We start from the raw sequence: 24,354 nt of genomic DNA, 5'->3' as shown, positions 1-24,354 counted from the left end.
ATTCCCTCTTTTAAGCCTCTTTGGAGTGTGAAAACCAGCATCTGCCACTATTTTACTTTAATCAAATTTTCCTGTTTGATAAAAAGAGCTTTGGACTGTTGATTTTGTGCAAATAAATGAAGAACACCCAAACAAGAACAAACAGGGGTTATTTATTCAGGTACAATAGCCAGGGTGTCAGCCATTATCACTTGTGTTGTGGGCTCAAAGGTAGGCAGGAAGTGGGAAACCTTTATAGTTAAGAAAAGACTTCAAGCATCCTCTGACTGGAGGTTGTTGGTTGGCATGGGGAAGCTGGATTTGGGCAAACTTGAAGTGGGTGACTGGTTTGGGAACATATTTGGCTTTCTCTGGTCCTGCATTGGAATCACAGGGCAAACTAGAGTGAAGCTGGCAGTCACTGCCCAAGTCCTGATCATCCTATGCTGATTGCTACAGAGGCTGTGGTTGGGGTGCCCAGGCTAGTTGCTGCAGAGGTTTTTTGTCAGTTATATTGTTATATATGGTCTGACCATTGTTCCCTTTGTATATTGTCTCTCCGTTTATAATATGGGCTTTGATGCTTTAAAAATATCCATCTAATTGAACCTACTGACCCTTGAAAATTTCCAGAGTGACTGCTTTGCCTACTCTGGAATACTTCTGGACAATGGCATTAATTATGCATTCTATTTTTACGCAAATGCTCGCATAGAACAAAACACACAGTTAAAGTAAAAGCACATGTTTTTATCATTGCTGTGTGATCTGGTGGGATGTTTTGCTTTTCTATTGCAGGGCATCCACTGCTGCTGCATGCACCCACTGGCAAGTTTACAGAGTCTATTTTGAAATTCAGACTTGAAAACCTAGCAAACCAAAGAGGCCTACTGACATTGCCATTTCAGAGAGCTGTTTACCTCTCTACATGGCAATGATCTGTTTTGCTTTGTTTTCTTTTTCTTTTCTTAGACATCTACTAAGGCCTTTGGATTTTCCTCAGGATGGTAATAAATATACCCAAAATGTCAACCCAAAAATCTGGTATAATATGACAACTCAGCTTCCACGGTTCTTTAAGAGGCAATTCTGCCCTCCCTGGCCCCTGCCAGTAAAAATCTACAAGAATTATTCCCCAAATCTTGAATGAATACAAATGAACTGAAAAGAGGTATAAGATAGGAGATCAGGAATGTAACAACTCACAGACCATTTTAATGTGTTCAAGAGATTTGGGTTTAATAAAAATTTAACCTTTTTTGTTTTCCTTTCTGGTTACAGTTGAAATGAATAGTCAGGTTGACAGTGTAAATGACCCAACAGAGAGTCAGCAAGAAGATTAACTAAATAGGTAAGTTGCCCCTGTAGTGGGATTTTCAGTTGATTAAACCAGCCATGGGAAGTGTTTGTAAATGGCATATTGGATTTCCCTCAGTTCTGCCAAGTCCCACAGTGTGGCTCGGGCTAAACTTTAAAAATCCTTATACCAAATGATACAGCGGAAGGAGCCATGATAACCCCAAGAAGCCTACCATCCTTTGAGGGGAAAAGATAAGCCACAGCATATTCAAATGTGCAGTTCCCTGGTTTTCTGAGTTTTGACAACAGGAAAAAAATGTTTCCATCCATCTAACCTCCCAACCTCCTGGAGGGATCAAATTATTTCAGCAACCCCAAGCTGATTGTGAAGCATTGCTTTTCCAGAAGCTACCTGCTGAGTTGTTTAAAACAGTATATCTGTTTTTAAGCATAACACTAAATCTCTGCCCTGGAGAATGCGGAAAGGCACTTGGGTGTGTTTAGGCAGAAAGAAGCCTGATTTGTGTCGTATGCTGTCACACCACGACCTGTGGACCTGTGTGTCTGCACAGGGTTTGTTGAGTTGAATGAGCCTCAGGGAACTCCCCAAGAAAATCATAGTCTGGATCAGATCACGTTTAAGAGTTTTTCCAAATAGGGCACCTGGGTGGCTCAGATGGTTAAGCGTCTACCTTCAGCTCAGGTCATGATCCCAGGGTCCTGGGATCGAGTCCCACATCAGGCTCCCTGCTCCTTGGGAGCCTGCTTCTCCCTCTGCTTCCCTCTCTCTCTCTGTCTCTCATGAATAAATAAAATAAAATCTTTAAAAAAAAAAAAAAAAAGAAGTTTTTCCAAACCAACATTCTAAATCTCTCAGCAGAGACTGAAATTTATCTAAAATGATGAGCAGTCTATAACCCCTTTCCGTATCTTGAGGGCTGGTGAGAGGGATTAGAGCAGAGAAGTCAAGCTCACTATTCTGATTCCTAGCTGAAAATACTAACTGGGAAAAATCCTATGGGATAGATGAATGGTGGGTCATCCAGTGTAAAACACAATTGTGCTAGCACCATTGCCTCTCAGCACCTTCTTGCACTCCCTGCATCTTCGTGGTAGGTCTCTGCCCTCACCCAGAAGACCATGTTGCACCAGACTCTTGAGCTCCAGCATCACAGCAGAACGAAGTTTGAGAATATATGAAAGTAGGCACCTGTTCTTCCCATCATGGTCTTGAACATCATTTGAAACTAAATATAATAGCATTTGTGTAACACACGTATAGCATAGGACTGCTAAAAAAATAAAACTCATACAAATATGGTCTTACATATTTTCTACATTTCCTGTTTTTTTTAAACTTTGTTCATGTATTTAAAATTATCCTGCTAAGCTGCAGAAATGATACGGTAGAGAAGTTTCCATTAAAAAGTAACGAAGTGAGACTAAACCTGAACAATTTAAATGCAAGTTCCTCAGTGTTGCCTTACCTTTTGCCCTTTTGTTGCCAACAAACTATAGACTTCTTGTCTAGAATTTTTCTTACAGACACTATGATTTTCCTGTGTGATCAATATCTACGTAAAGTACACAGATAAATGTTTTCCTTGGTTAATGTCAAAATATTTTCCTTGACCATAAATATGAATCAGTACTTTTACCCAAATGAATAAGTTGTCAAAACTTAAAGTTCAAGATTAGTTTGAGGAAACTCAGTTCCAGGAAGGAGAAGTGACTTGCACAGGGTTACTTGGATGATCAATGGAAGTTCAGACACTCCCAGGACAAAATTATTTGATGACACCCTACTGCTCCCTAAACAATAGTGAGTTGCTAAACACAGTTGTCACAGAGAACAGTATGACCCAAGGAAATTCAGTGATCCCCACAGAAATATTTACACAGCTGAATTTATAGAGGTTATGTGGTAGTTCAAAAGGAAGAAGGAGCCTTTAGTTCTGTGCATCACACCTTCAAGGAAATTAAAGAAATACAGTGAAATCAAGTTAGAATTACAGAGTTCCAAGATATAATGCAAGAATATTTAGTGTTGTATAATTTATAATTGTAAAAAATCAGGACTATCATAAATGACAATAGGGGAATGACAGTGAATCAATAGAACACTCTGCAAATGTAAAAATAATCTTTCGACAGGTATCTGAGGTCATGTAAAAGTAGTTATAGAATCTGCACCTTTGGTTCTAGAGAAACATGGCAGTCCAAGTGTGGCGGTTACCAAGGTACACTTTAAGGGGATTTGTAACTTCCATTTTTACACTCTCAGAATGCTTGCCTTTGGAATCCAACAATCCTGTAAGAAGCTCAAGCTCTACTATAGAATGAGAAAGGCCTTAGGGAGAGAGATTCTGGAAACTGAGTGGCCATTTTGGATGTTCTGGCCCCAGTGGATACCTTGAGCAGATAAACTACCCAGCTGAGCCCAAGCCTATAAAATCATGAAAAATAATAAACCATTTTGCTTTTAGCCACTAAGTTTTGGGGTGGTTTGTGATGTAGCAACAGGTAACTGAAAAGGTGGGATAATGCAGAACATCTCCCAATACAAATGTTTAGAAATGAGAGATAAATTATAACAAAAAAAAATGTTTAAATACACAGTTCAACTGACATGAAAGCAAAGGTGCCAGAAATAAAGAGGAATTTGAAGGCCAAAGCAATAGTGTGGTGAGCTGAAGATGGAGTTGCCCTGAGGGCTATAGATTGGTCGTTGATCTGAGACAGGCCCTATGGCTAGATCCTTGCATTCTAATGCCCACCTGGGACCTGGAGCCAATCAAGGGGAGATGTTAGAACTAATACCTTTACATAGATAAATCTGGGATTTCTAGCTCAAGAAGTTAACAAGGACACTTTTGTCTGCCCAGAGTGCTGTGTGGGGAAGGAAAAAGGCTCCTATGACAAGTAGAAAACACAAATGCACCATGAATTCGATTTGCAAACTTATGCCACCCAAAGTTAGACAGCAATACACAGACCATATAATTAATAGTTGATTATAGACCATTATTACTCCTGCTATAGATAACAAATGGAAATGTGAACCTATCAGTTGGAATTCCCATAGAAGAAAAAAAATTCTCTGAAGATGAATTCACAATTTTAAGACTTACAAAACACACAAGGAAGTGATCCACCATGAGTGAGAATTGGTAGGTGAAATGACAGGATGATTAGCACTATGAAAACTTGAGAGAGTAGAAAATTCTGACGATTTTACAGAATATGTACATTTAAATGACAAAAAAGATAAAAAGCAGATATAAAACCGTAAGAAAAGGACAACACTATGAAAAATTAAGAACAATTTGGAAAAAGCCAATAAACATATAGTGATATGAATGACACATGAGGAGACATGAGGGCTGGAAGGAGAATGACCAACGTGTTTTTCTTCAGTACATGTTCTGAAAGGAGACAGTAGATAGTATTTGAAAAATAGTGGCTGAGGATTTATCAGAAATTGATAGAAGTCATGAGTTTTTAGTTAAAAGAAGAATAATAAGTCACAAGGACATGTTTAAAATAAACCCAACACAGGCATTGCAGAATACTAGAGACAATGAGAAAAAAAGTAAAACAATTAGAGGGAAAGGAGAGTTAACCTAAAAAGAAATAAGTATGGCATGGACAGCAGGCTTCCCAACATCGGGAATTTAGTTCAGAAGATAGTAGAATAATTCTGAGTCTTCAAAACATGAGTAAAAACAATTGTCAGTATAGAGTTCTATACTAGTTTCACTATCATTTAAGAAGATAATAACTGCGGGCGCCTGGGTGGCTCAGATGGTTAAGCGTCTGTCTTCGGCTCAGGTCATGATCCCAGGGTCCTGGGATCGAGTCCCGCATCGGGCTCCCTGCTAGGCAGGGAGCCTGCTTCTCCCTCTGCCTCTGCCTCTCTCTCTCTCTCTCTCTGACTCTCATGAATAAATAAATAAAACATTTAAAAAAAAAAGAAAAGAAGATAATAACTGCCATTTTTCAGGAAAAAAAAGAAAAGTTTGCTCTTCACATACCCTTTCTTTAAAAGCTACTAAAGGATGCACAACAGTAAAAAGGAAATTGAACCCAGAGGAAAGCGTAAGGTGCAAGAAACAGTTGTAAGCCAAGGAAAATGATAAACACAAAGGCAACTCAAAATATATATTGATTATGAATTTATAATAATAATTAGTGGGTGGCTAAAAACAGGGTAAAACAAAATTACTACTTACTACTTTTTATAATACACGAAGTAATACTACATACTTTCTATTATGTCTGTATTTGTAAATATGTATTTGTGTAAAAATAAAAAAACATGCAAGTTGATTCACACTGATATCAGGGTTTGTTAATCTCTGGGAAGGAAGAGAAATAGTTTTAACTTATCTGTAAATTAAATTAATTTATCTTTAAATACTTTAAATAATTAAATCTGGAAAGGGAATATATTCTAGGTATATTATACTGTTTTGTAAGTTTCTTTATGTTAACAATTTTCATTTTTAAGATTAAAATTTATAGTTGTGTATCTATAAGAGATTTAGAAAAAATACTATAAGGAAATACTCCATAATCTTAACTGCAGAAATTATCATCAATGGAGGGATTATGTAGGATTTTTTTCTTCTCACCTACTTTTGTTTATTTTAAATGCTGTTTGCAGCAAGCATGATACTGCTTTTATACACACACACACACACACACACACACCTCAAAGAGAGTACTTTTTTAAAGATTCATAGGAACACCAGATAGAAAATTAACTCAGAGATCATCTGCTCCAGTTCTTCTGTATAGACACATAGTAATTTATGATGATAGAAATCAGATCAAGTGCTGGTTCCAGCAAAAGCAAACTTTTGAGGTAATGGCAATGTTTTATATCTTGATATCGGTGTGGGTTATATGAATGCCTTTGTTCATACAGACCGAAGTATGCTTAAAATCTGTGCATTTCCTTCTATGTGGATTATACCTCATCTTCTAAAAGCTAAAAAAATAAAGACTATCTTAAGGCACAGTATCTTCTCAGAGTTCTCTCACAAGTGGGGAACACAGCAGAGACTTAATAAGACCTCAGAGTGGTGGGATAGCCACCAATGACTTTTGCAAATCAGCATTATGTAAATTGTTGTCATTGTTCCTGTGGTAAGCCCTGGAAACTATAGTGTATGAATGGACCCTAGAAGGGAGGACTCATCAATTCAAGATTAGGTTTTTCAAAGAATACTTTGAAGAGCTGAGTTAATCGCCACCATCAGTGGAAGCAAATCGTCAAAATGTGGCATACATTTATTAGCAGTGATTTATACGCTCTTTAAAGATACTCTGTGCTGGCAATTACAGCTCCAATATCTAAAGCTCTTTGATAGTCAAAGAAGATATTCCTAGGCTTGTTTGAGGGGTACAAAACATTTAAATGACTGTGTTAAAAAGATATTCCTTGCTAAATCTATGAAATCTATGATCTTTCATCTAACAAATGGTTTCTCCTTGTCTTTGGCAGGGGCACAAGATGAAGCAAAGGAACAAAGAAATGGAAGTCAATCACGGTCCTCGGCATTGCAGGCCTCTCCTGGCCCTGGGGGGGTGGGTGTAGGAAGACAGTAGTGAAAACTGTAGAGCAGGGTGGGTGTGTCGGGGGGGGGCAAGTCCCACGGAAGGACAGGGAATCCTTTGCTCTAATTTCTCCAGCTGCATTGTGTTCTGTTTACCTGCAGAAAAAGAAAGAAAAAAAAAAAAGAAAAAAAAAGTTTCCTTGAACTTGGTGAGGGGCCCCACATTAATGCATCTTTCAGGCGCTATCCCTGTAATTTCTTTTTTTTCTCTCACGACTTTTCCCAGGGTCACAGTGGCACGGTGTAACACTCACATGTTTATCCTGGCCCCTGTCTGCTTTCTCGATTATTTCACAAAGCTGGTCGATACAGTGGTTTCTTCAAAGAAAGAGACAAGATGATCGTTTGATACATTGCAGGCTAAATTTCAGGAATCCTCAAGCTCAAGATCAGTATAATCCACAGACAAAGGAGGCAGGAGAGGAAAATGGGCAAAATGCTCAGAAATCACTTGGAAAAAGGTCAGGACAATGAATTGAAAATGGTATTTTATTCAGAGATTCCCAGGGTACAATTCTGTTCCAGGTGGTTAAATGAGGAATGTGGAAGGAGGATTTCATCCAGAGCAGAATGTAGAGGCGTTACCATGAAGGCACGTGCTAGCAGCCTTTGGGGATTTCCCTTCCCAGCCAGGCTGCAGGTGCATTCTTCGGCCCTGACCTTCCGCACAGCTCACCTGGTTCATGAGATCTTTATTGTGTGCTTCAGCATAGAGCCCACCAAGTGAGATGTGACTCTTAATGACACAGTTGGAAGGGATGACACTCTTCGAGGTGTTTTAGTTAAGAGAGGGGGCTGCTACATTTAGAATCCAAACATATGCCTATGAATATTAAAAGTTCTACTTGAAATCTCTTGTTTTATATACACTTTTCATAAAAGAATCTTTTGTCTTTACCCAAGGTTTGAGGGCCCACAGAAAGATTCTCATTTGAAGTTAGAGGCAAATAGAGGTCTTGCTTACAGTTAATAGTCTGCTTTGTTCATGCCAAATCCAAAACTACTTTGATAGCTCATCCCCTCTCCCAGAAATCCCTTGATTATGGCCTTGAAGGGGAGAAGCAGCATTACTAAGCCAAGGTTCCAGTGGTACAGAGGGCACAAGGGATGAGGAGCCAAGGAGGAAGTCAGAAGTCGCCACAAATGTCTGTCCCAGAGACAACATCAACAGCCACCCTCACGAGGCAAAATGCCCGCTTCCCACAGCTTCCCGAGGTTCTAAGAACAGTCTATTTTTTTCTGAGGAAACTGATATCGCTTCTTGCATATCTTGTCAAATCCACCTTCCTTATAAGGTCTTTAGAATTGTAAGTTATTTATATATATATAAATATATAAATATATTTTTTAGTGGAGGGAGAAAAGTAACGGATCAAATTGGGTATTTCTAAAATCAAAGGGTGTTCTATTTTCTAAATATTCCATGGAGTTCTTCAGTTTTGCTCTTTCCTCTATGGAAAATTCACCTTCTTCTCTTTCTATGAATTTTGTTTTGGCCTTTCTGAATTTGTTGCCCCTCTGGATGGCTTATTTGGCATATTGAAATCATTAGCAAGTTTTATTTCTGCATATGTAATATGTTCTAACATCCTGTATTAAAAAAAAAAAAAACTGCTTGCCAACCTAACAGCAATGATTTTTAAGGGACCTCATGATTTTGGAACATGGCCATTTCTCTTTCTGCTGTTACTTTACAGCTTGATATGGAAATGGATATGTCCCCTACTGCCATTACACATCGCTTTCTAGAAAAACAAGGAAAAGTCCCATTTTAAGTGATCCGTGAAATGATGTCATACAAATACTGATAGTTTCTATATTTCATGCCATCTTTATAACTTAATTGAAAGTCGCCATCATTCTGTGAAGGACTGGACAAGAGTGATCTGCTAGGAGCCCATTTTCCTGTGACTCCTAAATGTTAGTGCTACTCATGCTCAGTAATGAGTTACAGTTGAAAACAACATGATGGAGACGAGGGATGGGGCCTTCTTAATGCACAAAGATGAAAGAGACCTAATTCCCTGTTAGGACCCGTGGAGATTGGAATTATTTCAGTCGGGGTGTTCTCTTTATCATCCACGACAGCCATTTTTATTTCTTCATTTTAAATGTGGGTGGGGTAGTAATGGGGGAGGGAGTTCTCTGCCTGAAAACTGCAGGAAAAGGAAAGAAATCTTTGAGAACAAAACTAAGAGAATGAGGAGTAAATATCATAGCCCCACTCCTGAATTTGTTTAAACTTTTTTTTATGATTAGATTGTGTTTTCATTTTTGCCTCATTATGCCTTTTGGTTGCTGTTTGGTTGTAAGATTTTATCCTTAAAACGAACAATGAAGTTACTTTCCATTTCAATAGTAAGATATTAAAAATCTAGCTGTTGGCCAGATCGAAGACACCTCAACACAGGTAACCCCTTTTTTTCGCTGGTGCTGTCATTGAACAGGCTATACAATGGAAAATTTGAAAGGCAGATTGATTCTGCTGCACATGAATCCTGGATGTCAATCTCCAACCTCACTTCTGCCAGGCTATGTGGCAAGATGGCTTACAGGAGGGAGAGGGGGAGAAAAATAGCCCCATATTAGTCATGTTTGCATACAGAGGATCAAAGTAGGCTCTCAACATAATACAGGTATCCCTGCTTTTTGAAATTGCATTACGCCACTTTGCTTTTATGAAAGACCTACATTAGTACCTGCTACTGTTAACCTAAAGAAATCCGAAGAGGGCTTTCACTTTTAGGAAAACTGCAAGCCTAGGAGAATGGCCCCTCCCAGCTCCTTCCCTGAGAACTACACTCAAGAGTCTCAGCATCAAGCCACCATACCATAGCTTTGACCTGTGTCTGTGAGCATCTGTACTTTATCTTATTTTATTTTGTGCATCCATTAGCAAGATGTGCCCTGTGGTATCAGAAAAGGGTCTGGGAAGGCTCAAAAATATTTCCATATAAATTAACGGTAATTGTTTCTTTGCATTACACCATTTCGGCTTAAGGATAGGTTTCATAGGAACACTACTTTCCCATAGCAGGAGAAACCTGTAGTCCTAATTAGAAAGGTAGTCGTTGTAAGAGAGACAAAGGGGCTTTTCCTCTAGCTAGTAACTATTCAGATGATGGACAAGTCTTCTTTCATAAGAGCTTACAAAGGAGGCATCCAAAATACTGTCTGTGATAGTGGGTCACATATTAGTCACCACAGCTAATTGTAAATCTTTCTATGAAATACTGAAAAGCCTCTTTGTGAATTAATACCGTTCTGCTTGATGCACTTGATTCGAAATGACTTTTCTCTGTATGTGGTGCATGTCAGCCTTGCTTTGAAAAATAACAAAGTTAGCAGAATATGTTCAATATATTTTCTTGGGGAATAGGGTTTTTATCATATGATTCATTAAGGATTTGCCTTACCCTGACATTTGTGATATAAAGGAAAATCAGAAAAAAAAAGTAATTTTCTTGATCAAGATATGTTTTTACTTAATGCAAATAAATGTAGTCTGTTGCTTGCAAGGAAAAAAAATGTCTTCTGATATCTGGTATAACCTGCTAAATAGAATAATACGTGCCTCTTTTGTTAAACCAGCATTTAAATGCTGGACTGCTTCGAAATCTGTTTGTTTCTTTTCATCTGTGCCATACGCTAAGAAACTTAAACAACTGTTGCCTTCATACTATATTTGTTAGAGCAGAATACGAATAAAATTGGTTTGAGAGGATAAGGTGGAATTATCTGTGTCTTGTGAAATTTGTTTCTTAGCATAAGCAATTAATAACTCAAAATGTTCTTTTAATGAGATGTATTTGGTTGCAAATTCTGTATTTAAAATTGCCCCTATAAGGTGGCTTTAATTTACCAATAGTCTTCCCTTACTGAGACTGGTCAATGTTTTGGCCATGTTTTTCAAAATTAGGGGTGCCTGGGTGGCTCAGTCAGTGAGTGACTCTTGGTTTCAACTCAGGTCATGATCTCAGGGGTCATGAGATTGAGCCCCACATGGGTCTCTGTGTTCAGCATGGAGTCTGCTTGAGATTCTCTCTCTCCCCCTCTGTCCCTACCCCTCCCCGCTCATGTGCTCTCTCTCTCTCTCTCTAAATACATAAATAAAATCTTTAAAAAAAATAAACTATAGAGTAGTTTGTACAGACACACGTCCCAATGCAATTTTTTCTCGGAATGCTACTAGATAGCTAATTACCCTAGCAACAGCCTCTGAAGTGCAAGATAGAAGTGGTTGAGATGAAGATCATGATTCCATGAACATTGGTTCATCCTTCAGAACCCACCATCCATTACTGGAATTCTTTTTGAGAATCTTTTATGAGCCAGCCACTATGCCAGCTATGGGATCACTATAACCATGATCCTCCTCAGTGTATTGTTGATGGAATTATGATGGAATTACACAGTTGTTAAAGAGTTTGGCTATGGATCAACAAAAATCGCTATGGGAAAAACTCAATGTTCTTTTGAAAATGGAAATATGTATTCCATCAGATTTAATTCTCTCCATCTCCTCCAGAAGAGATGCTCTCAGGTTTACTGTTCTAGAAGGTAATAATGAAAGCCAATACCTTTACCCAACAAAGACAGAGACTTAATAGTTAAAGGAGAATACAGTTTTTAAAACTGCTTTACCAGACGAGCATTTTTTCAATAATAAATGAAGTTCGATGAGAAAAGAATTATAGTCATGCTGCAATGGGCAACCTCAACACAAATGCCTCAGAGTGACAGCAAAGATAATTTGACATGATTCTAGCATTGCCAGATGCATTTTTTTTTTTTAATCTACATCCAATTTTCCATCTCTTGGCCTGTCACTCTTATGTTTCTCCCCCACCACTCCTGCCCCTGTGCCTTACTTCATTCAAGGTGTCATTAAACGTTGCTTAACTTTACTAGTGGTTCTCAGGACGAAAAGGTACAATACCCATTTATGTTGTTCTGGCCAGGACTCTGGCCCAGCTGTGGGGCTTTGAGAAACAAAGTACCTCCATCTCTTGGTTTGGCAGATGGAAATACCGATACATTCCTGAACTCTCTTATAAATTTAAATATAAAGTGCCAAGATATTATACTTTGCCACTTGGTAAATTATTAACCTTAGATTCTGCTATTTAATACTGTAGGCAAATGGCCTTTTCTTGAGCTCAAGACTCTTTACCGAAAGAATAAGTGATGTCTACAATTGGGTAGTAAGTATGAAATCCTTTCTATTGAAGTTGATTTAAATTTTGCCCTTAAATTAAGGGCCCAATGAGAATAAGAAAGAACTGTTTTATAAAATTTAGAGAAGTAGGAGATTTGAGTTATTAAAACATGTACACACACTGACCCAGTGTTAATCTTTTTATGGAATCGTTTTTCTGATAATAGCTAAAGTGGATCTATGAATAAAGAAGAAAGGAGGTACAACTATATCTTTTGGTTAACATGCATGGAAGGATATAGATTTACAAGGAGGTAATTATACTAACATACACTTTCCTTCCATGGAGGGAGGAGTATACTTCCCCTGACATTGGACTTGACGATATAATTTGCTTTGGCCAATGATATGTGGGCAGAAATGGCATATGTCACTTCAGGCAGAAGCTTGAAGACTTGTGCTCTTTTTTCCCCTCTACCACAATGACCAGCAACATCCCAGGTGGGCTGCTCTGTCAATGAAGAGCCCAGTATGAAGATGTGGAGATGAATTTCAGGCAAGCCCCACTGAGAAGGTGACATGAATGAGAAGTAAACCTATACTTTGAGATACAGGTGTCATTTGTTAGCCTAGTATAACTTAGCCTTTACTACGCATGTAAATAACAAGCTCATGAATCTATTAGATCTGCCTCTCTAACCCCATCTTGTGGGACTATCAACTTGGCTCACAATGCTGCCAGCACACTTATCTTCTGCCCATTCCTAGAATAGGCCAAATTCTCTCCAGGCTCAAGGCCTTTGAACCTGAAAACTCTTCCCATTCTCACTTGGCTGCTACCTTGTTATCCTTGAGATCTCAGCTGCAATGTCACTTCTGGAGACGTCTTGTGTTTGTCTACCTAATACTACCTAACTACCTAACACCACTTCAGAAAACTTACAATACTTTGAAATTGTTTATTTGTTTACAAGGCAGGGTTAAAAATCGATATGATTCAGGCGCCTGGGTGGCTCAGTTGGTTAAGCAACTGACTTCGGCTCAGGTCATGATCCTGGAGTCCTGGGATCGAGTCCTACATTGGGCTCCCAGCTCAGCGGGGAGCCTGCCTCTCCCTCTGACCCTATGCCCTCTCATGCTGTTTCTCTCTTTCTCTCTCTCTCAAATAAATAAAGAAATAAATAAAATCTTTAAAAAAAGAAACAATAAATAAATAAATAAATAAATAAATAAATAAATAAAAATTCATATGATTCATCTCAGATGTGCAAAATAATGTAGCTTTCCCCCCCCACTAACTGAGCTTGCCCTGTTTCCAAACCTCTATCCAACTGGTTAGAGTGGAATATGGGAAAAAAATTTAACCTATCAGTTATAGGTATCAGGTTTTCCAGTTTAAAATACTAATTGAGGATAATGATTTGGTCATATTTAAGGTTTTAAACTCTCCACTGAGGCTATTTCTTGCCACTTAAATTGTTATACCCCCTCCCTTAGATAAAATTTATTAAATTTATTAGCAAGGCTAATCACAACCACCCTCTCTAATGCTACAAAAGACACCCAGCTCTAATCATTGTGCAATAAAACTAACAAGTAACAAATAAATTTAAATATTAAAACAGTAGTTCCTATGATATTTAAAAAGTAATTTCCTAAATACTTTGTCAAGTAGGGTATCAGGAATAAAATGACAGACTATTTAGAAAATCACAAAAATAAAAAGAACACTATAAAAAAATGTGGGATACAGCCAAAACTATACTTAGAGGGAAATTTAGTCTTAAATGACTTAATTGTTTGAAATGGTGAGAGAGAGAGAGACAAAACACTTTTAAAAACATTCAAATTTAGATTTTAGAACAAGAAAAGATCCAAAGAAAATAAAGATACATATATATAATATATATAAAGACTACTATATATATTATATATATATAATGAGATGCAGATATATATATATAAAATGAACTAAGAAAGTTTTAAATAGTAAAATGTTACATTTATTGATTCTTTGAAAATCCACTAAATAAATCTTCAGCAACTATTCTGAATAATTTTAAAAGGATAGCAATGAGGAAATTTTAAGTACAATGAAATTAAATTTTATGCATAACTATAGAACTAATAACAGTGAAAGAAAATGGAGATTTTCTTTGAAATAAAAATTACCAATATTGATACAACATGAAGGAGAAAACTCACATAAACAAATTCATGGAAGAAATGAGAAAAGATCTCAAAAAGCGTCCCAAGCTAACCAGGTATGCCTATTTATCTATCTATCTTTCTACGCAAATAATGCATACAGATTGTCAAAAACCTAGGAATAATCATAGGCAATATTCTCAATTTGTTTTGATTTCATAGTGTTTCCATAATGGAATCATCCAGTATGTGGCTTTTTCACTTGGTGGTACCACAAGCCTCTTCTTGTCAATCAAGAATTTTCCTAAGTTATTTTAAAATATTTTATCATATGGCTCAACTTTATGTTATCACTTCCCTATTTTATGACACTTAGGTTAGTTTATGGTTTTCCCTACTTTAAATAAAACTGCAATGCACACCTTTGGTTACAAATTTTTATCTTCATCAGGGTATGTTTGCAGAAGACTTCCAGGGTTTCTAGCAGTTAGGAAAGAATTTCCATTTTGTAGAATCCTCACTGCCCTGAAGCCTCCTACAAATACACACCGAAAAGGTATCAGTCTGAAAAATGATTTGTCACTAGTATGAGTTTACTAGCATTTCTTCATTTCCCAAAGAGGCTGAGCAGATTTGTCAGTTTTCTGTGTTTCCAGATTGGGAAATTAATCTGTGTCCTTTGATCATCTGTCATTTGGGATTTCGATTTTTTTAATTGATATTTGTATATATAACTGTTTATTGAGAGTATTATCTTTTCATCATATTTCCTGCATATAATTTTCTACTTCTGCTTTTTGTTAGAATTTTGATTGCGATACTGTCTAACATATAGACTTCTATGTTTTTATGCCAGCAAATCTCCCTTTCCCTTCGTACTGGTTTAGATTACTTTTGTAGGTGACATTTATTATGTCTGTCTGCTGTGTATCCATTCCTGCTACTTCAGGTGATGAAGCTTTTAAGCCTAGAAAAAACTCCTTTTATGTATTTTCTGGAGCTCACCTTCCAACCCTACTCTCTACAGGTGGCAGACATGGGATCTAGGCTGGCCAATCACAGTATTTTATCTGCCTGTGCTCAGTGATTGGTTTACAGGCCATGCGACCCAAACTGGACCAATTGATGACTTCCCTAAGACTTTTTATGTGATTACTAGGAGAGGAAAAAAAAATCACAAATCGTAGTGGACATGGAAACCTGGAGAGCTGGGCAGTTATTTTTCCTGACTCAGTTACGTCAGCCAATAAATTCCCTTTTAAGCAAGTTTGAGTTAGGTTTCTGGCTCTTATAACTGAATGGCTCTCCAATTCACTCTGATTAAAAGTAAAAATCTTAAAATGTCCTGATGGTTCCATGTGATGTCTCACACACATGCACACACTGTCCATTATCCCTGCAAACTCATCTTTTCCTATTCTCCTCCATGGTCTTCACTACTCCAGCCACACTGGCTTCCTCAGAGTGGCCAGGCATGTTTCTCACCTTAAAGCTTTATGCTAGCCTTCCTAGAGTTTTCTTCCTCCAGATGTATATATGGCTACATTGCTCACCTTGGAGTCTGCTCAAAGCTTTCCTAGCAAGGCTAATCACGACCACCCTCTCTAATGCTACAAAAGACACCAAGCTCTGGCCTTCCTTATGGGCTCTACTTTTCCCCTTCTTCCATAGTACTCACCACTTTCTAATATACCATCTAATTTACTTTTTCATTATGTCCATTTTATAAAATATTATTGAAAAGCTCCCTCTGCTCCATGAGGAAAAGATAGGCTTGATGACACCAGAGACTTACCTGCTTTGTTCCCTGAAGAATCCCAAGCCCCAGAGAAGTACCTCGCTTGTATTAAGTGCTCATTACATATTTGTTCTGGAAAGCCCTTGGCAAATTCCCTTCTATGAGACCTGTGACCTACCTGACTGGGGTTTTTTTTCCCCCTTTTCTTTCTTTTTTGGGAAAAAATGCAGAGAAGAGATGAAATTAAACTATCACACAAGTGGACAGGAGGCTCTACACCCTGTCCCAGAAGACGAGTATCAGAACAATAAGAGAGCTAATAATGGTCAGAAAATTATTGTGAGAACTCTGTTTGGTTCAGAAACTATGTCTACTCCCTATTGAAGGCAGAAACAAGGTGGGGGGGATTTGTGATTGATCCTATCAGAGGATCAATCACAGATCACAACATGCAAGGATTGTGTTTTGAAGTTTCTCTGGTCCTTCTCTTTATTCTAGGGTAGGCGGTGATGGGACTGTTTAGGTAGAATCAGCTAGGCTACCCTGGGCAAACAATGTTCATCTCAATGGCTGAACACAACGATGGTTGACTTCTCACTTGCATCACAGCCCCTTGTGAGTTGGGCAGCTCTCCTATAGGCAGTGACACCTGGACCCGGGTTCCCTCTACCCTGTGGCTCTCTCACCTTGGGCAAGTTTTCTCTGAGGTCACCATGGAACAAGAAAAGAGAATTATTAGGATCCAAGCACAGAAGGGATTATGCAACTGCTGCCCATATTTCATGGCCACACTCAGTCACCCACTCTGACTGCTGGAAAATGTAGGTTGGCCAAATACCCAGCAGAAAAATGAAATGTTTGATGATGACCTAGCATTTCTTCTGCCTCAGAAGCAGAACAACTCTCTGCTTTGAGACATTGCTGTGTGCTAATAATAAGCCCTCTATTTCCACTCCTCAAGACCAAATGAATCACATTGGTTTAGGGACAGAGAGTCAGCTGGACATCTTAAATGATCAAAACAACCCCATGGTGGGCAGAGGACTAAACAATGGGTAGGGAAAAAAATCTGAGTGTTGTTCTGCATTGTCTTGGATAAAAACTTAACAACATAGTATAAAAAGCTTGGCCTGACCTCTATCACTTGTCCTGGAACTGTTTTGTTTTTTGTTTTTTGTTTTTCTTTTGTTATTTAAAAAAAATCACAAGAAGACCTGGTCCAGGGGAGGTGTATATGTCTGATTTTTTTTTTTTTTTGAGGTCCTAAAATGTAGAGCTCTTGAACTTCAATCATCTTTCCCTATCAGAAGATAAGGAATTGTTCCAGATGTTACTTATATTTCCTTTTCTGTTTTTGTTTGTCTGTGTATGTGTATGACCCCACTTCTACATCTACATCTTAATGTGACTTGCATTTATTTTGGTTTTTGGTATTTTGTAGGAATTAACTTGATCAAGTAGCTTTAAAAATATTCCCAGCACCAAGTATTAAAGAACTCATCGAGATCCTATTGCCTTAAATTTATTTCTTTAACATACATTTATTTTCTATTTATATAAAGATCTAGTTTTTTGGCTACATCTTCCTTTGATTTCTCTAGTGCCACCCTGTTTTAATTAATGTAGTTTTATAATATGTGCTGATGTGTATTAAGACAAATTCAATGCCTTTACCTTTCTTCATTTTGAAATGTTCTTGGCTATTACTCATTGTTCAGTGTTCTAGATAAACCTTAAAATAGCTTTGTCATAGTTCCCTCCTAAAGATAGCTTTTCTGTTTCTATTCCCCCCTCTCAACAACCCCAGAAAAATGGATAAGCCAGTCAGTTTAGTCAGCTCATGCTTAGTTCAGGCAGTAAGGGGAGAGGGCATCTGTTATAAATGCAGCTTCCTGAAATGTTCCAGAGAAGAACAACACTCCTTCCTGTTCATCCCTGGCCTTCTGATAAGCCTGGGTTGTGGTCTGAATAACAATCTGTCCCTGAATATTCTGCTTTGGAGCCTTTTCCTGCCTGTCTTGGCATCCGGTCTCTTCAATCTTATCTGAGTCATTTGGTTCTGCCTAGTGAGTGGAGAGGCAAAAGCTAGGTAAATATCACTGTGTCTTGAGTAATCATCATCCACTTTGCAAACAAGTACTCAAGGGCTCAACGGAGCTAGTCCACAGGACTTTATCTGCAGAGTCCAAAGACATAGGAATACAGCACGTGGTTACTAAATGTAACAGCTGCTGCTGCTTGGGGATGAGTTCTTCCTGAAGCAAACTGAAATGCAGTCCCCTGGCTTTGGATTCCATTTCACTTGATACCTGGTGCTGACATTATCCAGCTCAGCTGAGACTCATTAGCAACCTAGCCTGACAAAGACAGGATTGCATCAAATCTGCTGGGTCCTCTTTAAAGGATCCAGGCCAGCCAGGGGGGAGAACAGTTGTCTTGACAAACAGAAAGTACAATAAATATGGAAAGAGAGTAAATATGTAGTTAATGTTAAATAACATTAATTGTTCTACTCACTTGATATATGTTAACTCATTTAATCTTGACAACAATTCGATAGGTACTCTTATTATCCCCCACTTTATAGATGTGCAAACTGAGGCACCAAGAGACTAAGTATTTTGCACAGGGCCATACAGCTAGTGAGCAGTAGGGCTATGATTTGAACATGGGAAGTACCAAAGCCTTGTACTAGGGATTCTCAAAGTCGCCGAAGCATCGGAATCACCTGGTGGCTTGATAAATGACAAATTCCTGGACCCCAACTTCAGAGTTTCCCATTCATGAAGTCAGGGGCAGGAAGCCAAGATTTTACATTTCTGTTACTTCCCAGGTGCTGCTACTTCCTGCCCCAGGAGCCCTACTTTGAGAACCACTGCACTGTGCCACAAAGAAATGATTGGCAGGTGTGTTCCTTTGAAGGTGAGAAAAAATTAAATAGACGTGGGGGAATGATTAAGCCATGCTGCTCATTCTCAGTTTCTGAAATCAGAATATCTATGTTCCAGTTCCTAAGGCAACCCAAAGCTGACATGGCCTGCAAGGTGCCACTTTCTTCCTATTATGTTTGGTGGTAGGCAGCTATCCAAATATTAGAGAGTATTAAGAGCACTGGTTGGCACATCAAAACACCTGGGTTTAAATCTCAGTCCTGTCATTTACCAGCTGACTTAACCTAAGCCTCCACTGTCATATCCACAAAAGAGTGATGATAATATTTATTGCTTGGGATTTTAGTAAAGGCAAATTTCATCCAGGTACACACACACACACACACACACGCATGCATTTGCATATGCATTGCCTGGCACATAGAAATAATAGTTGTTATTTATTTTATAAGAGCTGGTGTCCTTTCTTCCTCTCAGACACCAGCAGAGGAATTTAACTTTGAGAAGTCACTGAAGTAAGATTTGCCAGGCTTACACAGGGCACCCAGACTTTCTTTACAGCTTATAACTGTGACAGGAATAATTAGGAGAGTATGTGTATTTGACAATCTGCTGCCACCCTGCTCCTGTTGAAAAGAGAGAGAATTATTGTCTGACTCATTTCAGGGGCCATCTTTCCTTGTGCAGAAGAAACAGGTGAACTGGAGAAATGGAAGGTGCCAGAAAGTGAGGGACAATCTATACCACGGGAGTCTGGGTAACTGGTCCAGAAAAACAGAGACATCTTGAAATAATTTTACTATAAATGGGTACCCTCTCAGTCAATAATTAAAGGGTTTTTTTAAAGTTCTCTTTATCTAATTACTATTTCATTCATCTTTCAAACAACTACGTATTGAGCCCCTGCTATGTATCTAGGTTCTGGAGATACAGGAGTAAACAAAACAGGCAAAGAGGCCCTCCATATGGAGCAAGGGAGGGAGATCCAGAGACTGTGGGGAACGTGGGCAAGACCAGAAAGTAAAGACCTGAAAGAAATGAGGACACTAGCCATGTGGCCATCCACCAGAAGAGCATCTAGTAGAAGGAACAAGTGCAAAGGCCTGGAGTTTGGCACATGCCTGGCCTCTGAGAACTGCCAGCATGACTGAGTTCAGGAGGGGAGGTAGGAGGTAGAGTGGGACAAAAGGCCAGGTCCCATCACGGAAGTCCTCATATGAAGATGGGTGGACATTCACAGGCTTTGAAGCAGAGGAGAGGACATGATCCAACTTTGAAAGGAACAACACAGAGCAACATAGTGCAGCTCAACTCAAGCCAAAGTCTCTAATTTGGAAGTGGATATAGAGGAAGGAAGACAGAAAAAGAGATCAAAGGGCAGAGGTCCAGAAGAAAGATCTGGGTAGAGATCAAACCAAAGGTGGATCCAGGTTCTGTTGGCCCTTACTCTCTTTTCCAAACCTTACCCTACAACTTTCTCATGACCCCAAGAGGTAATTTACTAAGTATAATGATCTTGTCCCCAACCACCTTGGATCAGTGCCCTCACTCTGCAGCACATTAGGATCTTTTAGGGAGCTTTTTCAATATGCTCTGCTGAAAACCAAATGAAGGGATATTCTACAAAATACCCAGCCAGTACTCTTCCAAGATGTCAAGGTCAAGAAAGACAAGGAAGGACAGAGGAACTATTCCAGACAAAGGAAACTAAGAAGACACTGATGTAAGAAAGATGTTAGAGTTCGAAGCCGAGGGCCAAGAAAGAATTCTTGAGATGTCTTTGGTGCAAAAAGGTGACTTTATCCAAGAACGGGGACAGGACCCGTGGGCAGAAAGAGCTGCAATGGGATCATGAGGAGAGGCCTCATTATATACTTTCAAATTGGGAGGGGGTTAGGGATGCTTAAGTCTCTAAGGAATTTTGGAAGCAAGGTTTCCAGAATCTTGAGGGGGCTAGCTATCGGGAAAAGGTCATTTATTACTGTTTAGTAAAAACTCAGTCACAAGACCCTTCAGATGTATATCAGTGGGCCATATGCTTGGGGGATGATTGCCAACATGTAGCTTGGGGAGTTTAGAGATAAAGGAAATTTCTAAAGGAATTTTTATATGTTAAAGTCAACTTACAGGATCCTGTGGGTTGGGCTAAGATTGCCTGGTTGCCCTTAGCAAAGCATTAACATTGAGGCAGTTGAGTCCCTAGAGGAATGTCACTCTGTCAGTTTCAAGGACTTGCCAATGGACTGTAGATAGGAAATTTAATAATTTTTCTTCTGCCTTTGTTTCCCACATCAGATACAACTATGTGAATGCCTTATGGGATCCTGGCAAAGGACATCAGTGGGGCACTTAGCAAAATCTGAGCAAGGTCTGTAGAACAGATCTTTGCAGGTGTCAATGTTAGCTTCCTGAATTTGATTATAATGCTGCAGTTACATAAATATGGTCACTTGGGAAAGCAGGGTGAAGGATACACAGTAATCCTTTGTACCATCTTCACGACTTTTTTGAAAAGTCTAAATTATTTCAAATTAAAATGTGAAAAAATTCTGTTGCCCAGGCTGTGCCCCAGACCCATACATCAACATCTTGGGCAACAGGGCCTGGGTATGGGCACTTTTTTTTTAAAGCTCTCTAAATGATCCTAAAATACAACCAAGTTTAAGAATCACCACCTTGGATTTTAAAAGTCTTTATGGAGCTTTGCTTTAAAGTTTTGTTCTGTCCAAGGGGCAAAAAGAGGCCTCTTCTTTCTGAGGTCCTGTCAGTTCCTCCCATAGTCTCTGTTTACTGCCCCCTTGGCCCAAAGAGAACCTCTTCTGGGCAGAATCAAAGACGCGGTTGGAATCAAGGAGATGTGATCATGTAGTCACAAGAGAAGCATCCTTTGAGACTCAAGGATGTTTCTCTAAAAGAATCTGTCTTCCTCCTGGAAGACGTCAGCACTAAGAAAGGTATCTATAGTTCCAAAAACCCTCCCTGCCCGTTGGTAAAAGGAAAGAGATTAGGTGGCATCTTCAGATCATCTCCAGCCTGGGACAAGCATTAACCTCCACTCTCAGCTTCGAGGATGTTCCTTTTTCAAACAATTTTATTTTGTTGCTACATAGTAGGATGCACCCTTCTCTGTGGAAATTGACAAACACTGAAATACCAACCTCTCCCAGCAAAGGCACCTATAAGAAAATGAGGCTTATTCTGCTTTGATTAATAAAGAGACAGCAAATGCTGACCACAGCCTGGAGGATGCAAGAGGAAACACAAAAAAACTGGTAGAAAATGTGCCTAGAAAAGCAAAGGGGGAAAATCAGGGAAGGTTAAGCTGCATAAAAAGACCTCTAGATTCTGATTCAGTTTCAGTGGCTGTAAAAACAAGGCTCTTGGCTATTTGCATATAAATGTGCTGGGGGTGGGGAACCACAGTACTCAGCTATGCATTCTAACTTTCTGCTCAAAATCTGTTCCCAAAGCAGCTGTAGAAATCAGCTGCAAATTCCAAATCTAAAAATGAAAGTCACATGGCTGAACTGGGGAAGAGACAAAGAAAGGAAGGAGGCAAGGGCACCAAATGGTGCTGCAATTAACCCATTGGGGCCTGCAGCCCATAAGCATTGCCCAGGAGCCTTCAGGCATCTCAACCGGCACGCAGGCTGTACCCCACAGCAATTAAATCAGGCTCCCTGGGGGTCATGCACAGGCATGGCTGTGTATGAGAATTTCCCAGGTGATTTGAACAAAGAGCCTTGATTGAGTAACAGGGCTCTACTCTAATCCAACAAACTTGTCTATAATGGGCCAGATGGTAAATATTTGAGACTTTGTGGCCCATACAGTGTCTGTCTCAGCTACTCAACTCTGCCCTTGTGTGGTGTAAAAGCAACCATAGAGGGTACATAAATCAGTGGGCATGGCTGGGTGTGATGAACTTTATTTACAACAATAGTAGTTGCAGCTCCTATTCTAGACTCTTGTTACCCAAAGGATGGTCCTTGGGCCAACAGCAAGGACATCCCATGGGAGCTTGTTAGAAATGTCAGATCTCCAGCCCTACACCAGAATACTCCTTCATCAGAGTCTGTTCTATAACAAGGTCCCAAGATGGCCAGAGCACATGCAAGTCAGAGTAGCAGGCATCAGGTGAATGGTACTGACCGCTGACCAGCACTGGGAACCCAGAGAGCTGGACCGAGTCTTGGAGCACCAACTCCTTTGTCTATAAAACTGTTCTAGGGGCGTTTGCCTGGGTAAGGACTTTGAAAGGTACAAAATGTGAATTGTCAGTACGTGACAGACAACACAAGCTCTGGCCTCTGGCCAGCAAGGGAACTGTCCCTTTGGCAGGTGCTTACCTCTCCATCATCAGTCTTGATGAGGTGGGAAGGGCTGGCCAGTCTTGCCATTTGCAAACAGTACACCTGCAGAGCCCGGGCAAGTACCCTGAGTCTGAAGAACATGGGCTTGGAATAGGCTGATGCCACCAAGCTGATTCATAACCCTAACATGTGGCTCTCTGCTTTTACAACTCCCTGGCCCATGCAGGAGGGGACCCTGCTCTCCCCTGCATCCCCAGTGCCTGGCACAACATCAGAGCCCCAAAACCCTTGATGACAGAGGCTCAATTCAGTGGCATCAGTCTTAAGGTCATGAGTGTCCCTAACTGATGACTGACCTTCATAGGTCATATGCAGAAGGGCTATGGAGTTTTTCCAAAAAAGCTGTTTCCACAACCCTTGCATGTACAGAACCCTGACAAAAGGCAACCAAAGGTAATTTTTAATCTGTTACCAGGAGCTGTGTCCCAGCCCATAGAGTAAATGGGACTTCTGAAGACGCTTCAAGTTTGTTCTGTTTTCCCACAAGCCCGGCTGTGCCATTGCACAGGAAGGTAATGAACTGAGCAGCTCTCTCTCTGCAAGTGCCTGTCTGCCAGTCACCTGGGAGTAGCCTGTTGTCAGAGGACGTCTGCCCTGCCCTAGAAAAATGCTCTCTCCAAAAGCCCTGCCAATGGTTATCGTGTGAGAGGAAGCATGTCCACACTGCTTCATAAACCCTCGCATCTGCCCCTACGGTGTCTCTGCAGACCACAGTCTTGACACATCATGAGCTATAGACTCAGACAGGAGGCATGAGGGGAAACCGGCACAGCACCTGAGCGTTGGGACGATGCCCTGGGCCTCAGCAGCCAGAGGAGCCAGCATGGTGTGCAGAAATACTTCTCAACTCTGCTGTGCAGATGCATGTCCTGTGCAGGACATTAGACCACAGGGCCCAAGGGTGGGCTGGGATTCTGTACTAGATGAGTGGTAGGTGCTGTTGCTGTTGCTTTTCCACAGACCACCCTTTCAGTAGCCCCAGTACAGAGGAAAGAGCACTAGACTCAGAGTCAGGCTAATTCTCTCTCCCTTAGACTTACCTCCAAAGGCAGATCTATTTTCCAAAGATGACCACAAAATATCTCCCATCAACACGCTCTTCTTATCCTGTGACTTCAACTCTCCTTCCATTGAGAGGTGGGGCCTG

General features: G+C 39.8%; 1 protein-coding gene across 3 annotated transcripts in view; it reads left to right on the top strand.

Annotated features, from left to right (window-relative positions):
* MACROD2 (mono-ADP ribosylhydrolase 2) overlaps positions 1 to 9,963 on the top strand; it is a 2,039,999-nt gene extending 2,030,036 nt beyond the window's left edge. For all 3 annotated transcript variants that reach the window (XM_064572799.1, XM_064572800.1, XM_064572801.1), the window contains 2 exons: positions 1,261 to 1,330; positions 6,788 to 9,963. In XM_064572799.1, the coding sequence (XP_064428869.1) occupies positions 1,261 to 1,322 (62 nt within the window). In that variant the 3' untranslated portion in view covers positions 1,323 to 1,330; positions 6,788 to 9,963. The remainder of the gene's footprint in view (positions 1 to 1,260; positions 1,331 to 6,787) is intronic.
* The last annotated feature ends 14,391 nt before the right edge of the window (positions 9,964 to 24,354 follow it).

The sequence above is a fragment of the Mirounga angustirostris genome, unplaced genomic scaffold, assembly GCF_029215605.1.
Source record: "Mirounga angustirostris isolate CCGP_5_RB_7025 unplaced genomic scaffold, mMirAng1.0.hap1 SCAF_10, whole genome shotgun sequence".
Classification (NCBI taxonomy): Eukaryota; Metazoa; Chordata; class Mammalia; order Carnivora; family Phocidae; genus Mirounga; species Mirounga angustirostris.
Note: the sequence above shows the minus strand (reverse complement) of the source record. Positions and strands in the feature narration are given on the sequence as shown.